The sequence below is a fragment of the Osmerus mordax genome, chromosome 15 (assembly GCF_038355195.1).
Source record: "Osmerus mordax isolate fOsmMor3 chromosome 15, fOsmMor3.pri, whole genome shotgun sequence".
Classification (NCBI taxonomy): domain Eukaryota; kingdom Metazoa; phylum Chordata; class Actinopteri; order Osmeriformes; family Osmeridae; genus Osmerus; species Osmerus mordax.
In genome coordinates this window covers 8,464,912-8,482,588 of record NC_090064.1, presented here as the reverse complement: position 1 = coordinate 8,482,588, position 17,677 = coordinate 8,464,912, and the positions used below count along the sequence as shown (strand labels likewise).

At 48.0% G+C, this 17,677-nt stretch overlaps 1 protein-coding gene across 6 annotated transcripts; it reads right to left on the bottom strand.

The window, feature by feature from the left end:
- Nucleotides 1-1,858: 1,858 nt before the first annotated feature.
- On the bottom strand, nt 1,859-16,959 carry lancl2 (LanC lantibiotic synthetase component C-like 2 (bacterial)). Of its 6 annotated transcripts, none has more exons than XM_067251733.1 (9): nt 16,792-16,959; nt 14,095-14,212; nt 13,588-13,795; nt 12,150-12,297; nt 8,214-8,360; nt 5,805-5,987; nt 4,426-4,602; nt 4,137-4,209; nt 1,859-4,014 (listed from the first exon to the last, which is right to left on the bottom strand). In XM_067251733.1, the coding sequence occupies exons 1-9, from the start codon at nt 16,957-16,959 to the stop codon at nt 3,971-3,973; spliced, it is 1,266 nt and encodes a 421-aa protein (XP_067107834.1). In that variant the 3' UTR covers nt 1,859-3,970. The 6 variants fall into 6 exon arrangements, with proteins under 6 accessions (XP_067107834.1, XP_067107833.1, XP_067107831.1 ...); XM_067251732.1 differs by having other exon boundaries at nt 1,859-3,345; XM_067251730.1 differs by having other exon boundaries at nt 1,859-4,209.
- Nucleotides 16,960-17,677: the final 718 nt, after the last annotated feature.

Here is a 17,677-nt window from a genome sequence, read left to right as displayed (position 1 = left end):
CCGTAGAAACGACGACAAAGATGGCAGCGTGGCAGAGAGACGGCGGCGGTGGCGGCGTTGTCCACAGCGTGATCTCCACCATCCCTGGATCTGCTTCCTGGTGATGTCATCAGTAAAGGTGGTGTGTGATTGGTTAGAGCTGTCTGTCCTTGTGACTTCTAAGGACCTCCATGAGGTCAGAAAACTCCAAGCCCCCAGGCTGCAGCTGGGGACACGCCGCTACCTGTGGACCTGTAACCATGGAGACTGGACTGGACCAGACTAGTCTGGGCTTCCCAGGTCTTTCCTAAGGTGTAGATAGACTGTAGACAGGTTAAATCAACTTTAACCTGTCTACAGGTTAATTGAAACAAAATGTTTTATGAAAACGTTTTGGATTTTTCATCTCTCATCTATCCCTTGCTCTCCAGGTCAGTGTCCTGATGTACAGTCCCTGGTTCAGTCAGTTCTGCTTCAGATAACCATCGCTGACAATAGCATGTAGAAAGAGGGGCACCGCCCCTCAACACTTCTCAAGTCCTGGCATAGCTCAACTCATGCATTCCCACAGCACAGCTGTAAATCAGACATGGCCCAAAACTGTATTTCTTGGTGTTGGTATTTGTCATTATTTATATGTATGGTTATTATTGGCTAAATGGGAGTCCATGTTGCTCACACGCTCCACTCCTCACTCGGTTCTACTGTACTCTACTGTACACTACTGTACTCTACTCCCAGCGAAAGGTGATGACTATCAACAGGAACCCTCCAGCCATGTTTCTTTGAGATAACAAAGGTGGAGGTTTTGAAAAAAGTTGCTTACACATACACACACTCCCAGTTCGAATGACAACGACTGACAAAGGTGATGTTTTTGAGAGCAGATGGAGAACGCCTGCTCTCTCATGGAGTACTCAGACTTAACTAGAGTACCTCATGTAGATGCTGAGCTGCAGGCAGACCACAGCACAGCAATATCTATATGATACTGGTGGTAGCTGCCAAACATTAGCCGTGTTCTGTACATAGCCGACTTTAGTTATAATAAGGGGATAAGGGAATCATCTTCAAATGAAAAACTTAACAATTTCAGGGTTCACTGTCCATATTCTGCAAGCCACCAGCCAGACAGGTTGTTTTTGTAGTGATGTTAGAGCATTTAAAATAAGTCAGATTTCATTCTATGACGCCAATGTTCTAGTTTTTGGATTCATAACAATCGGACGATAATATGAGCAGTTTTGTTTGATCATCTTAACTATGCAACTGAGAGATGGTTACAGACATTTATAGTTACATATATGCTTTAATCTTTGTCTCCACTGTGTTTATAAAAAAAAAAACGTCCCTGAGAAATGTGATTAAAGCTCTCTTTTGATTAAGGTTTTGTGTTTATTTCTTTATTGCTTGACAGACAGATGAACATTCTGAAGTTTTCTCCACGTCGCTCCTCACCTTAAGTACATCTGCACGTCTACCTGAAGATGTTCTGTATGATGGTCACTAGGAGGGAAATATGTCCTTGTTATTTGATATAACAGGAATATCTGCTCGAGTCTTACATCTCTTTTCCACACTATTCGATTTGTTTGGTAAAAAAAATATAAATAAATGGTTAACTTTCAGTGTAGCTGTGACTCTCGTCTGTCTACTCATGAGTGACAGGGTGCTATTCAAGGTTGGTACTAGCTTTTAACAAACAGACCCAAGCAGCACTAATGGAAAGAGAGAACGCTAGGTAGAAGTTGGTGTAATGACAGCTGGCATAATATAAAATGAGATCAGGCTCTATATAGAAGTCTAATTGGCCGCAACAACTCACTGACTGTCTCCTACTCAACAGAACTTTTATGAAAGGAAATAAACTTGTTCCAGCTTTAAGGTTTAATATATCAGTAGCATACAAGGGTTTGTTGCAGTTTATCAAATGTTTACAAATTGTAAAATGATTTACATGTGCATTTAATTTAAAGTTCTTACATGAATTAAAAATAATACTTGCCAAATTGTATTTCTTCCCCCACTGTTGTTAAAGCTACTGTACAATGATTTTCAGAAGTCAAGGATTAACCAACACAGGGACAGACATTGGCATTCATAGGTAGTACTGTTTGGTGATATGATCTGGTGTTTGACACATTGAGTTTCAGAATCTCCTTTTTTATTTTGCTTTATTAAAATCCAACAATATCAAACCTGGCATGAAACGGCTTGGCTTTGGAAGCGCTAGTTTGTCGGGGAAGCAGGAGAGCAAACGTTTCCTTTAAGACACCGTCGCAATCACAGAGTCAAGAGGCGCAGTGCCTGCAGAAAGTTTATCGTCCGGTCAGGAACATTCACTGGGCCTGAGGGGGGGGGGGGGGGGCTCTCACAGCGAACACCAGGCCGCCGTTCAGGCGCTGCAGGCCAGACAGAGAGGTGGATGGAGACACTGAATACACAAGACAAACCACGCTTCCTCAGGAAGTTCAGTACGGAACAGCACGGACGAGCTTACTGACATACGAGGACGCACACTGGCACAATCCAAGGCCGATTTCTAGGGGTCTTTCTTTTCTTCTGACATCCCATGCAAAGACAAAAACACCGTACCAGGTCACATAACTGGGGGCTGATGGGGACAGGTAGAGAGAGGAGAGGAGGAGGCGAAGAGGGGAGGGAAGGGTGAGGAGGAGACAGGGGTAAGAAGAGAAGAAGAAGAGGGTAAGGAAGCACACACAGTTAGAGGGAATGGGGGGGGGGGGAAACGAAGACAAGGAGCACATGGGAGGCAAGGTGGGGTGGGAGAGAGAGTAGTGGGGTATGAGCGCAAAAGTACAGGATAAATGGTAGGGTAGGTAAAGGTAGGGCTTGGTATGATAGAATATTGTGTAGTCACAAGGGTCACAAACAGGAATGAGGCACCAATAGACAAATCAGAACAAGCATGCATAGAATCATGAACTGTAGGTATTAAAACATCCGTTTTTGGATACACAACAGTTTGGTACACACACACACACACACACACACAGGCGGCGTTGATAGCATTAAAAGGCAGAGGGCTTGGGGTGCTTCTTTTGCTTCCATGCCTATGAGGGTGGAGGTGTCAGGGGTCCGGTCCAGGGGTCTGGCCCAGAGGCAGTTTCCTTCCCCGGGCAAGCTAAAGGGGAACGCCACCTCACCTCCAGGGCTCCATGGAGTCCACCTCTCCACCATCTCACAGACCCCTCTCCGACCCACCCCCCACCTCCTCCCCAGAGTTCCCCTCGGAGGGGGTGGCAGTCCCTGCCCCCGGCGGCCCAGGTTAGAGTTCAAAGGCGGGGAAGCAGGAGGACTCAGGCTGGGAGAGCTCTGACAGGTAGTGGATCGCCCCCGCCATACCTGGAGGACCGAGAGAACACAGTCAGAATCAAGCTCAGCTCTGTGTGTGTGTGTGTATGTGTGGGGGCTCTGGGACGAGCTTGCATCAAACAGAAAGTGTCAAGTCCACCAATCACGGCCCACAAAGCCACCCTTGACGCGGGCAGTAACCGGTTGCCGTGGCGACGAGTGGCGTAGGACTGTGTGCGTGCGCGCGCGGCGATCCGTCTCAGCAGGACACTCAGTGGGTGGCCAATCAGAGAACTCCTCTGTGTTGGCCGCAGCCCGTGTGCCCACTACCCTGGTCTTACCTCAGACAGACCCTGCTACGCTGGAACACTCCTGCTGCTCCCAACCAGGGCAGAGTCACACATAGCCATCATCAATGCGCCTCCACAATCCTCATTGTTGGTGCACTTCTGTTACAACCCCCGCCACACTGACTTGCCTTTCATCTCCCCCCCCCCCCCCCCCCTCCCATCGCTCCTCTTCCTGTGTGCCTGTCACAGAAACACTTCCATTAGTCTGATCCCTCCCCGACGCGGCTCTCTGCCCTCTCCCCCTGGCCTCGCTGGAGGAAGGTCTCTAATTGATGGATGATTGATGATTGTTTACCATCACTGCCCTGCATGCAACCCAAACCTACTCAGTTACTGGGGGAAGACGTCCGTGGTGAGCGAAGCCTCGTTGCTGAAACCAGAACATTCTCAGAGACAGCGGCGTGGATGTATCGACCGTTAAGGAGATTTGAGGGGAGAATGCTAAGAAAAGGTTCATGTTGTCTGGCTGAAATGTTGAAATAAAGTTTGAACCTTCGAAAAGCGAGTAGGGCCGGTCTGGGATCCTGCAGCCGTGGGTACCGTAGTCCAAACACCACTCGGCAAACTACAAGAGAAGGGATGTCTGGTTTTAACAGTGAGGAATTATTCACACACACACAGTCCAATCTGTTTCCTTTGCCTCACTCGCACAGACTGACACAAACACACACACACACACACGAGCACAGTCACAAGCGTTCTCACAGACACACACACACACACACAGATGCATGGGCACACCGGCACACATACACAAGCAGGCTCACACACACACACACACCTTGCAGGCGCGGTAGAGGTGTTTCCTGTCCTGGGTGAGGCGGTAGAGGGACAGGAAGGTGTAGCCGTTTCCGGCGGTGCCGTGACAGAGCCCGTAGCCCTTCCTGAGGAGGCCTCGCTGCCAGATCACCTCCCCGCACTCCTGCGCCTCCTTCAGGTACTTCTCCTCCTTAAACACCTAGCCCGGGGAGGGGGGGGGGGGGGGGCACATGTGAATGTGTGTTCTCAGCTGTGTGTGTGTGTGTGTTCCTAGCTGTGTATAATCAAAAATATGGGTTTAGGGATATTAAGGCTATCGTCGTAGCATTTGGGTGATACTCTAAACCTCTTGGCTGATGAGATGTTAAGCGCCCCTCCTCACGTGCACGTGTCACACGGGGGACAGGGATGAGGCTCCTACGGTCACCGTCCTTATGCTACTTGGAGGAATGTAGCAGGCACAATAGCAACACATTAGCATCTAGCTGGCAACTAATGGACCAAGAAGTGGCTAAATGATCCTGCATCCAGTTTTTTGTGCATGTGTGTGTAAGTGAGTGTGTGTCTGTGTGCATGAGTGTCTGTGTGATTGCTTGTGACTGATAGCAGGCAGTAGGCCATTTGTCAACGGAAAGAGCGTTTAACATGGCAAGGAGGAAATTCTGCTTCCAACTATCCCACATGCTCGATTCTCTGCTCAGCCAGTGTGTGTGTGTTTCTCCCTCTCTATCACACACACACCCCCTGCGGCCCCTCTTTTCTCCAGCAGTCATTTCACAGGGTGTGTGTCTGAGAGAGCGAGAGAGATGTAGTGAACAAGACAGCAAGAGTTTCAGCCTTTTGTGCAAGTCAGCTCCCAGGCAGTCATGCTGAGAGCAGCAGAAACGGTTTCCACCCTTCAAAACGCTCCCCTGGAAATGAGATTGGTATTAAAAGCAAAAGACTAATATGTCAAAACTAGGATGTAAAACGGTCCATAACAGCCGTGTGTAATTCCAAAGTCATTAACGTTCCCCCGAATCCCCACTAGGTGGCAATGTGGCTCAGCTACAGCGGCCACACTGCCGTGTTTGTGTTCGCTCCCTAGCGCCTAGGAATGGTGATCTGATGACCTTCCCTTTCGCCATGCCTTTAGGGTGGAAGCAATAGGCCATAACACTGAGGAAGAGGTCCACACACAGGTTTGTTTTTCTATCCTAGTGAGGCCCGAACATTCACTCCCATTCAAAATGGTTTTATCTCTAACCACTAACCCTTAATGTAATTCTAACCCCAACTCTAAAACCCTTAAAAAAGCATTTGAAGTTATGGGGCCCTTTTGCTTGGCCCAAGTTGTTCATGTCTCACTATACTTGTGAGGACATTTGGTAAACAAGACCACACACACACAAACACACACACCTTGTGGGCCATGATGAGCATGTGCACCACGCCTGGCGCCCCGTGGCACCAGTGCACTAGCCGGTCGGTCTCGTTGCTTAGCGATGACGGGTAGTTCCCTGAGCGGAAGCGTTTGTGTCTGACGTAGTCGATGCTGGGCCGAACCAACTCAGACAGCATGCCCTGATGAACCTTTGACCCTGGCTGGAGGGAGGGAGGGAGACAGGGTGGTAGGGAGGGGAGGGAGGAAGGGAAGCAGGGGGGCAGAGAGAGAGGGATAATTAGGTGTTTTTCTCTATACTGTACATTGTAGCATTACTTTGAGGTGTTTACAATTTTCCTCATGACCGATTCATTTGCGCCGTCTTTTCCCTAAAAGCTAACAGAACTGTACATTCAGACACAAACATCCAGTCACTAAGTAGCTTTTAACCATAAAGATGCACTTGGCTGTATTCAGTGCACTTAACACGCAACATAAAGCACCCACACACACGACAGGGATGAAGTGTTAGAGTTAATGGCATGTTCTTTCTCTGACGTGTCCCTGAGGAGAGACCATCCTGAGATATCCAAGCTCCAGGAGAGACTTGCTGGTAGAACACACTCAGTAAACAGAGGAGAGGTGAAGAGGAGGAGAGGTGAAGAGAGGAGAGGTGAAGAGGAGAAAAAAAGAAGAGAAGACCAGTGCAGGGAGGAGAGGAGAAGAGATAAGAGGAGTGCCTATAGGGAGTTTTAAAGAGTCACTCATCAAAACAACATCTTGTCCAACATCTTGTCTTTGTAAGATGCACATCCTGCCTGAATGAAGCTGACTGAACCAATCGTTGCAGTGATGGATAATTCATGTCCTGTTGGTGTATATCCAGGGTCTTGACTGGATCTATTCAAGAGCTCTGGACCCAAACATAACCAACCAAGCAGAACACCAAGGCGCTCTCTCTCTCTCTCTCTCTCTCTCTCTCTCTCTCTCTCTCTCTCTCTCTCTCTCTCTCTCTCTCTCACTCACTCTCTCTCACTCTCTCTCACTCTCTCACACTCTCACACTCTCTCTCACACACACATACACACACACACACACACACACACACACACACACACATGCTGTGGTGTGTTTGTGTGTGTGTCAATTTATGGACCCACCTTGGTTGACACACACACACACACACACCAACTCCCAACCTAAGCAGCTGTCTCTACATGTATTCCCAACCATCTCTGGCTCGTTAGCTGTCCTTTCTCTGTGTATAACCAGCTCTGTGCACAACTCAAATATTTGCCTGGCAGTAAACGCCTACGGGGCTGCAGCAGGAAGCTGGTGGCTGGGCCTGGGGGCTGCTGCTCCAGCCTGTCTCCCTCGCCCCCCAGGAGAAGCTGCCTCCTGCTAAGCCCAAAGGTAAACACTCTTTTAGCATGTTAGCAGTGTGCCCACAAGCTACAAAGCTCTGTCACATTGCTAGCACGCTAGCATTACTCCAGTTGTCATGGCACGTGGGGTGGGAGAATTGTAGCTTGTTAGCATGACATGTTGGGAAGGATGCTAGCATGTAAGCATTACTTCAGTTGGGGGGTATGCTAGCACGTTAGCACGATACATGTGGAGAAGAATGCTAGCAATACAGCGCTGCACATGTGGGGAAGTGGGCTAACATGAGCTCCAGAGCTAAAAGGGGAGAGTCTAGTAATCATTTTAATGAAGAGCGTTAAATATCTCTCTACCAGGGATGAAGATAAACTACTTTCATAAGAGTCCATATGCAGATTAAACAAAAATACCACATGGTTGAATGGTCTCTCACTCTGTGTTTGTGTGTATGTGTGTGTGTGTGTGCGTGTGTGTTTATGTGTGTCTGTGGATGACTACCGATAACACATGATGATAGACAGTGACCTTCACAACAGATATATTCAGGTGGAGCCATATGCCAGTAGGAATCGTGACATCCATTAGGTCGATTAGGAACTCTTATTTGACCACAGAACTACTGTTCATGTACATTATAAATATTTATACCATGGTCTGGGTGAATACTCGATTCTGATTGGCTGCAGGGGTGTCCATTATCGGATGATAACGGACACCTACTACGTCATTGCAGCGAAACTGTCTTTCACCGTTCTAAATTATTCCGCTGGCTACATAGTATATGAGCCTGTACAAAGTGTCTGAAATAAGTAACCATAACAACAGGGACGGAGTCAAAGCCTCCATTTACAATTTTGAAAGACTTAACAAGCTAACTTGTATTTACAACAATGAGTGACTTCAATATTTATTTTAACTTATTTGAAAAATGTTACTTTTCTGAATGTAATGTGTCAGTGTCACGTAACCGCTCATCTCACATCCCATTCGCTATTCACCTGGCTAATCTACTGCAGACCCCACTACATACATTTAAATCAGTCACACACACACTCACAGCCCACCTGCATCAGCATGTAGTAGATGCCTGCCAGGCCGTGGGCAGCACCAACGTACTGCTTTTTGTGCCACTCGTACAGCAGCGGGCATCTCTCAGTCTTCTTCTCCTCACTAGACAGGTTCTTCCCTGACTCCACGATGGCTGTCACCACCTGGAGGGAGGGGAGAATGAAGGGAGGGAGCGGAGAATGAAGGAAGGGAGCGGGAAAAGAAAGAAAGGAGAGGGGGAGTTAGTCTCTTGTATGGTTTGTTGAACAGCTAGCACAAAAAACTTGCGATATGCAGACACAAAGCCAAGACAACTGTGTGATCTTTCTCCCTGTTTCTCCCTCTCTCCCCCCTCTGTAATAACTCCCTCCCTCCCACGTCTGTGTGTCTTTCCCTTCCCATCTCTCCCTCAGCCACCCCCGCCATCTCTCCCTCTCGTCCACCCTCCTCTCCAGGAATCGAGGCCGACCATCATCTGAACACGCGGTGTTGAGGATTTCACAGATTAGAGCCAGATTACAGTGTGTCATATATGATGACGGCACCAGTGTATGTCACATGCTTCATTCCATACGACTAAAACCTGCTGGATTTAAACATGTACTCACTATTGAGTTATCCTATTGGATATTACATTAGAAAGAAAAAGTATTTGATATATTCGCACCAAGGACATAATTTCCCTACAAACTGCTGGACTTGTCTGGAATACTTGAAACTGCATCCTTCCTCGCACCCTTCCTGGATTCATCCTCTGAACTAGCATCGCTGGATAGGTGAAAGCAAGTTATCCTCTAAACAGCTGTGAACTGCTTAGTGAGATCAGGGAGAATAGACGCATGTAAGCAGAGCAGGCAATTGACACAGAGCAACGGGGTATGATGTGGAAGGGGTCGAGCTAAGCTTAAAGGGTTTCATTAAACTAAGCTTCGAGGCTTACTGATAGAAGCATGCAGGCTCATGCAAGCAGACCCTGACCACAAAACCCCTGACAAGACAATAGTCCAGGTTAAATAGTGGGGTTCAGTCGATTTAAGGAGGAAAGCACAGATATGGATTTCCTTTAATTGAATTTAGGGCATAGGTCCCATCTGATGAGGCTTGGAGGATGGTGGGGTGAGAGGGGCATGAAGGAGAAGAGAGAGGGTGGGGAGAGGAAAGGGTTGTAAATGGAGAGATGATGAGAGGTAGAGCGAGGGCAGGCAGTAAAGAGAGGAGCCTATAGGCACCCACTGCTGCTATGCTGAAGAAGAAAGATCTGGAAAGCGAGAGAGGCGGTAGGGATCTCTGGGAGAGAGCGAGGGAAGAAATGAACGAGGGCTGGCTGTAAAGCCGCTCTGTTACTAGGGAGGGGCCGCTGCAGCAGTACTGCCTCTCTCTCCATCCTCTCTCTCTTGCTCTCTCTCCCTCATGCTCCAGTCTCCCTCCCACTTTTGCTCAGCAGTCATAATCCCCTGAGACAGAGAACCAGATGACAAAAAAAACTGAAGACCCCTCTCCCTCTCCCCTAGGGTGGTCAGTTTCAGGAAGTGTCGTCCAGTTCTGAATGGGACCAACAGTTTGGCCCAGGATATAAAAAACTCACAAGCATATTTCCAATCCCCTCTCTCCCAGAACAAGAAATGAACCGTGATTTCATATCCAGATTAATCTGTCGAGCTGTTTTGGAAAATAAACAAGCCAGCGAACCTCTAATCTTACAATGCACCATTTGTTTTATCATTCCAACAGTTCAGTCCCAAATCCCTTTTGTGTCCAGTATACAAAAGCTTTCACTTCACAGTCCCTTCCATTCCTAGTCTCATTTTAGTAACACACACATCTAAAGTCTCATTAGCTATCGGCACAAGGCCCCCGAAGGAGAGGCGATATCATTTAGCAAGAATGAATTTGTTTAGAGAGCTAATTAATCAACACCTCGTCTTGGCCGGCAAACAAACAGCCTGCAGCTCCCCGAGGGACTGGGCTGAGCTAGCAGATACCTGGAGCACGCTAGGATAGGACACATGCTTGCTGGGGATAGGACACATGCTAGCTGGAGATAGGATACACGCTAGCTGGGGATAGCACACACGCTAGCTGGATAGGACACACGCTAGCTGGGGATAGCACACACGCTAGCTGGAGATAGGACACACGCTAGCTGGGGATAGGACACATGCTAGCTGGGGATAGGACACATGCTAGCTGGAGATAGGACACACGCTAGCTGGGGATAGGACACACGCTAGCTGGGGATAGGACACACGCTAGCTGGGGATAGCACACACGCTAGCTGGGGATAGGACACATGCTAGCTGGGGATAGCACACACGCTAGCTGGGGATAGGACACACGCTAGCTGGGGATAGGACACATGCTAGCTGGGGATAGGACACATGCTAGCTGGAGATAGGACACACGCTAGCTGGGGATAGGACACACGCTAGCTGGGGATAGGACACACGCTAGCTGGGGATAGCACACACGCTAGCTGGGGATAGGACACATGCTAGCTGGGGATAGCACACACGCTAGCTGGGGATAGGACACTAGCAGACCACACAGGTAGTCTGCATGTTGGGGTGGCCTGCCGAGGATGGATCCAGCTGGACAGACATGGCTGTGCCCCCCAGAGTGGTTTGGAAGAGCTAAGCTGATGAGGACATGGCACAGGAGCACAGCCCCAGACTCCTGCTCCTCTGAGGTTGCAGGGTTGGACTCTACCTGCATCCTGCTCCGCAGTATTACAGCTGTCATGCTCTGTTTACGCAGAACACACCGTACGGCTGGGAACGCCGACTCTGCTCTTTCAGTCTGAACGGTCGCACGTGCACACAAACACACGCAGGCTCGCACAAGCACAAACAATGCTGCACACGCAAGCACACAAACGCACACACACACACCATCTATAAGCTGTCAGTCGGAGACAGAATCTTGTGTTCCAAACTGGAGGAGCTTCAAGCATATTTTATACGTGTGTATGAATATGTGTGTGTGTGTGTGGATGTGTGTGTGTGTGTGAGAGCGAGGGACCTTGCGACAGTCAGCAAAGCTTTCTCCCTAGAGAAACCCACAGTTGACACTTTTTGTGAGAAACACAAAAAACAAACCTACAACAAAGCTAAGCCTTTACAGTCACCGTTTAGGAATGCCTCAAGGCAAAGTTCCCTAGGAAGAAAAGCACTGACAATAGTTCTGACAAATACCTCTTCTAACTCTCAAGATACTGAAATACTAGAAACATTGCTTGTTTCTATACAAAATTAATAGGAGAGGAGGCGTAAACTGGCAGACTGAGACTTGTATTTGTCATCATCTTTAATGAACCATTTGTCATTTTGTTAAGCATGTGGAAGCGTGGGTGTGTTTAAGCATATATGTGGGTATGTGTGAGCATTTGTGTTGTGTTGTGTGTGTGTGTGTATGTGTGTTTACATGGGAGATGATAGCAGATCCTCTATGGAAAAGTTATATTATCCAATCCATCAGAATGCAATTCCTTCCAGAAGCCTGAGTTGGGCCTCAGTAGAGAACAGATAAAGCAGGTACATGTTACTAAGGAGGCCTGTGGAGAGATAGACATCTGACTTTGTCATGTCCGCTTTCTGAAACACAGACACACATTCCTGCAGAGACACGCACTCTTGCAGTCAGCGCTACGATACCAGATGGTCCCTTGGTATGATGCCAGGGCAAAGATAAAAAGATCTCTCTCTCTCTCTCACACACACACACACACACACACCAAAAAACTGGATTTAGAACCAAATCTGAACTCTAATTATGAAAAAATAAGATATGCAACAAGTGGTGTAATACTACCGTATTTTCCGGACTATAAGTCACACTTTTTTTCATAGTTTGGCTGGTCCTGCGACTTACAGTATATATCAAAATATATATAATTTAACATGTTTTTAAATGTTAGATAGTTTTAAAGGGTTTCAGCGTGTGTGTGTGTGCCTAACCTTGGTGATGGTGCCCTCATCCACAGTGTTGGGGCTGATCTCCTTGTTGACGTAGAGCAGAGCGTAGAGGTAGCCCGCTCGGCCATACAGCAGCTCATCTGGCACCTCAGAGTCTGGGCTCAACACTGCTCTCTGGAGCTGCAGCAGTCTGGATACACACACACACACACACACACACACACACGCACACGCACACACACAAACAAAGGATAACATAAATAAATATTCCTCTGCTGATTTTAACTTCTGTGTGCCCCATATACAGTAGATAAAAATAAGACAGGCTGACAGAGAGCGCGAGAAAGAGAGAGAAAAGGAAAGAGAGAGAAAGAGAGGAACCTGGATTGAACTTCAAAGACGTCTCCATCCTGAGACACAAAATCCACCCCACCGCCCTCCACACACACGCGCACAGACAGAAAGTGATGGAGACGGGGCAGGCGTGAGGAAGGGAAAAGGGGGAGAGGTGGCTGAGAGATTACAGATTACAGTAACATCATCAACCCCATACTGAGAGCTCCAGGAGAGGATAAACCAGAGCTGCATTATCATCACGCTAGCATAGCTAGGCAAGCTAGCACGCTAAACACCACAACACGGTGGCTGGTCTCCATACTGTGCTGGCTTCTCCACATGCTAGCCTACTAGATTATTCACATGTTTACAACAGCTAACCTGAGCTAATATGCGTCACTATCATAAACAGAATATATTAGGCTACTAACAACCACATCATACCTGTTGGTTGGCATATGTGACAAATAAACTTTGATTTTAGTTTTTCATCTGCTCGCTAGCTAGTCTACTGTGAGTCTACCGTGCTAACAGGGCTAGCCAGAGTGGGCCAGTGCCAGAGGCAGGTTTTGCTTGGCAGTATCACGCATGTAAACACTTTCCCCGGCTAGCCAGCTGCTAGCCAGCCGCACACTGTCTGCAGACAGGCTGGGCGGAGATTACAGCATCCTGATTGAGGAATTACTGGAACACAGACGTGACGACAGACATCTGCAGCTGGATTAAGGGTTACAGCCCAAAGATGGAACTGAGGAAGGCGTGAACGAGACAGAGAGAGGAGGGGGTGACACACACCTGGAGGTGACATGAGACTGAGGCAGACATAGACCCCTCCCCAAGGAGGGAAGGATCAACTGTAAAGCCCGCACACAGGGACAACTGATTGGTTTATTTTTTTGTGCTGAGTAGACCTATCAGGGTGCTTTCTCTCTCACTTTCTCGCAACGCCTCTCGCTTGCTCTGAAAACATATTGAATACAGGGAGATTCTACATAATACGGGAGACTTCCGGAACTAATATGGATTGATAGAAATACACAGACCCCTGGATTAGTCTGTATCAGTTAACATCAGCTGCTTTATTAGTCAACTATTCAGGTAGGTAGGTAGCGTGCTAGGTGAAGCGCTAGCTCTCAGCCCATACTTAGCGATGCAGTCCTGGGAGTCGGTGTGGTTGCTGAGGCGGTGGTGGACCACGGCCGCCACGGCCAGCGGACCCGCGTCCCCGCACAGGAAGGTGACACGCCGGCCGTTCAGGTTCCTGAGGGTCCGCTTCACGTAGTCCAGCGCCCTCTGCAGGTGGGAGGCCTCGCAGGTGACGCGGTGCAGCTGCAGGTACAGCAGGGCGATGCCTGGGGCGAGAACAAGAACACGGGTGGTAAGACGGACCATTCACTCATCCTGGAAACCCTGTTTTCACAGGAGTAGCAGAGGGGATGAGGTAGCACACTGACCTGTGTGTGAGGGGTTGGGTAGGTTTAGGTGTAGTTCTATGGGCGTATGTGAAGCTCGCTGTGATGTGGCTTCTAAAAAAGGGCTGTACAGATCAAATTGGATTGGACCTTGATTTGTGTTGCTGACCAGTGTTGGCGGAAATGCGGTGGGGGGGAGAGGGTTCAGGTGAGGATGGGGGAGGGGGTCAGGTGCAGACCTGTCCAGCCGGTGTAGGTGGAGAAGTCGTGGGGGTCTGCGGTCTTCAGCCCCTCCTCTATCTGCTGGAGAAGGTCTTTGATCTTGTTCTGCACCCTCTTCTGGAACGCTTCACTGATCTACACAGAGAATCAATACATGTACCATCAAGATGCTCATGAGCACTACACACCTCCAACAGCTGTGTGTGTGTACATGTGAGTGTGTGTGTGTGTGTGTCTGTCTGTAGAGCAGACAGGACAGGGAGTGGAGAGCTCAGAGATAGGCTCTGTAGCCAAACTTCAGGTTCAGAGAGCCAGTAGCAGTCTGGATGTGTGCTTGTGTGTAACAGTTTTTGTGTGTGTTTATATGTGTGTGTGTATGTGTGTGTGTGTGTGTGACTGTACAGTATGTGTTAGTAGGCAGTATGTGTGTGTGTTGGTGTATGTGTTGTGTTCGTGAACAGTGTGTGTTGCAGTACTGTCTGCGTGTGTTTGTGTAGCGTGCGTGCGTACACGTGTGTTTGTATAGGTGTGTGAGCTGAGTGGTGATGAGACAGCACAGTGCTCTACCTGTCAGTACAGTCCCACTACCCTCTCTAATGAACAGCACTGGGAGTCCCACACACCACTCAATCCACATCTTAGAGACACACCAATCTCACACAGGTCGCAGAGTCACACCAAAGACAGCACCCCCCCCTTGGGCCCCATTTACTACTCTGGATCGACAGTGTATCACCTAAAGCCCCCCAGATCCCCCCCACCCCCACCCAAAGAGGACAGAGAACCAACTACAGTGAGATTAGCAGCCGTTCTCCTCTGATGCAGATCCAATCTGCAGATTCTCTGCTCCTCCGCTGCACTGGGCCACGATTGGGGGGGTGGGCCTCAGCACTGACTGACACAGTGTGTGTGTGTGCATGACTCCCCTAGTGGAATGCAGTCATGTACGTTTATGCTTTCATTGCGATTCTGTGAAGGTGACTGAGATCAAGAGATGGGGCCGCCAGCCTTCTCCTGGCACAAAGTACGTACACTGGCACACATTGTTGTAGTCACAATGGACTGCGCGAGGCTAGGCTAGGCTAAACCCACCAGGTTGGCTGCATCAAACCTGGCTACTCTCTCAGGTCTGAGTCACAACTCACTGCTTCACTGCTACATACTAATAGGCAGAGTGCAAATTATACAATGACAATTGGGGGGGGGGGGGGGGGGGGGGTTACGATTACGGGTAAGAATGATATATAAATGTATCGACCCCCCTGACTTGTTTTTAACTGTTTTGGGAGGGTACAAGTCTTAATTAGGGGGGGAAATTCAAACCCTGCTAATAGGGACGGGAAGTAGCAAAGGAAGATATATGAAGAGAAAGAGAAAAGAGAGAGGAGAGAGGAAGAGAGAGTTGAGGACAGAGAACCGAGGAAAGTTAAGGAGTGTTCACACAGAGATAAACAGACACTGCCTTTTTACCATAACAAAAGGTATCAAACAGACTCAAAGTGTGAGCGTGTGCGAGAGCGAGAACGTAAGACGGCTTCATATGATGCTACAATGTCTTATGCTGATATTCTGGTGTGTTCACATGAAAGGGATAGTACCAAAACCAAAAGGGAGTCAGATGGCTGAGCGGTGAGGGAATCGGGCTAGTAATCTGAAGGTTGCCAGTTCGATTCCCAGCCATGCCAAATGACGTTGTGTCCTTGGGCAAGGCACTTCACCCTACTTGCCTCTGGGGAATGTCCCTGTATTTACTGTAAGTCACTCTGGATAAGAGCGTCTGCTAAATGACAATGTAAATGTAAAACAAACTGCTTCCATTGTTCCCTTGAACAGAGGGATGGGTAGATACTAGATTCATCCGTGCTGTGTTGTTGATGAAGATCAATCCATGCTGGGCCAGACACTGTATTCACAAAGCCTGTGCCGTTTCCACAGGAACTTTAAGGGAGAGTGGGGACTTATCAGGGCTATCTATAGCCCAGTAATAAAGGCCCTCGGCCTGTATTAGATTATTGCACAATGCAGAGAGACTGTTAGTCAGAATGGCCCGGGTGATTCACAGCCTTGCATTGTGTGCTACTGAGCAGACTGAGGCCGATTCACACCAAGACCTCATTAGGAGAAAAGCCATTACCCCCCCCCCACCACCACCTCCTCCTCAAAGGGGGCTGTAGTTAATTGTGTCACTTCAATTCCTCTGTGGGTAAAGGCCAGAGCGAGGCCTCCAGCCTCCTCCCTGAATCATCTTCCCTCCAACCAAGATCCAGGAGATGCTAGCTTCTGATCCCATGGCTGCACCATGGCTATGTTCTTCTACTGAGTGGTGTCTTGTGTATTAGCATTTTATGTATTTGTGTTAGGTAATGCTACAAAACTTCTTGCAGAACAAATACTGAAAAAGAGACATATTCTGTGAAGCTGAAGTTCAAGAACCTCAAGTTCAAGTTCTCGGTGGGAGTGTGTGCGTGCGTGTGTGGTGTGTGTCGGAGCTGACCCATTAGGCCTAATTATTCCAAAGCGTTTCTGTTATATTTAGTTCTGAATAGTTATCTACTGCTGTTCGAGAAGAACAGAATACAATTGAATATAATTAGCTGGCAGAAAAGATTCTTTAGAACTTGCAATATTTGTTGCAGAGCTAACTAGCGTGTGTTAGCTAGACAAAGACGTAGCGTGAACAAACGTAATACATAGTCTATTTTATGATCGCTAACCTTTCCGTTAGCATCAAACAGCTCGTTGGAGTCACTGTCCGTGCTTGAGTTGGAAGACGTCAGGACTCCCTGGTCACAGTCAGGGTAGGGGTTGACAAATGAGCGCTCTTCCATCTCCGCTTCTGTGGCAGACACCAGTTTCAAGCGCTTGGACATGTTATCTCCCATTTCAACGGCAAGTCGAGCAGGCCAAAATGTAGAGGCGCACAGTTACGGCAGGCGAGAAAGCGCGAAATTATTTCCAGTTGGGGTATCTGAGGAGATAAAGTCGTTATGGACAGAGAGCAGTAGCCCATGTTTAGATACTCAGTCGTAAAGCGTTTTTATTCCGACGTTTAGGACAGAGGGTGAGACACCTGTGGATAAACGCTTAGCCTTAAAAAAAAACTCAATAGGCCTATGAAAGATGTAGCCTGTCTTATCATGTTTTATTTCAAGTTAACTTTTAAAAACTTTAATAAGTAAACTTTAATTCACATAGCCCCAATTAATTTACGAATCGATAATGTCATTGATCAAAACGAAATCCGAAAGTCGGCTAGCCTACAGATCTTTAAAAGCCAAGTGCTTGAAATAGCTTTCAAAGTGAGCTCACACCAAAAATATAGCCTACAGTCGTTAATAGGCCCTTATTGATGGTTTAAAGCAGTTTGTGATGCAGGGCAGGGAGCATAAGTGAACAATCCATTGAACCAATAGCCTGGACTAGAAAGAAAAAACAATATTAGCCTACTCACCAATACGCGATAACCTACTAAACGACGTTCATTTCCAAAATTTCCAAGCGCTTCATCGATAGCCTAGCGCTACCAGTCGTCAAAGCAGGTCGATTTCAGTAGAGCACATTTGTTTCTGTGATTTCATTATCCGATTCAGCCATTCAAAG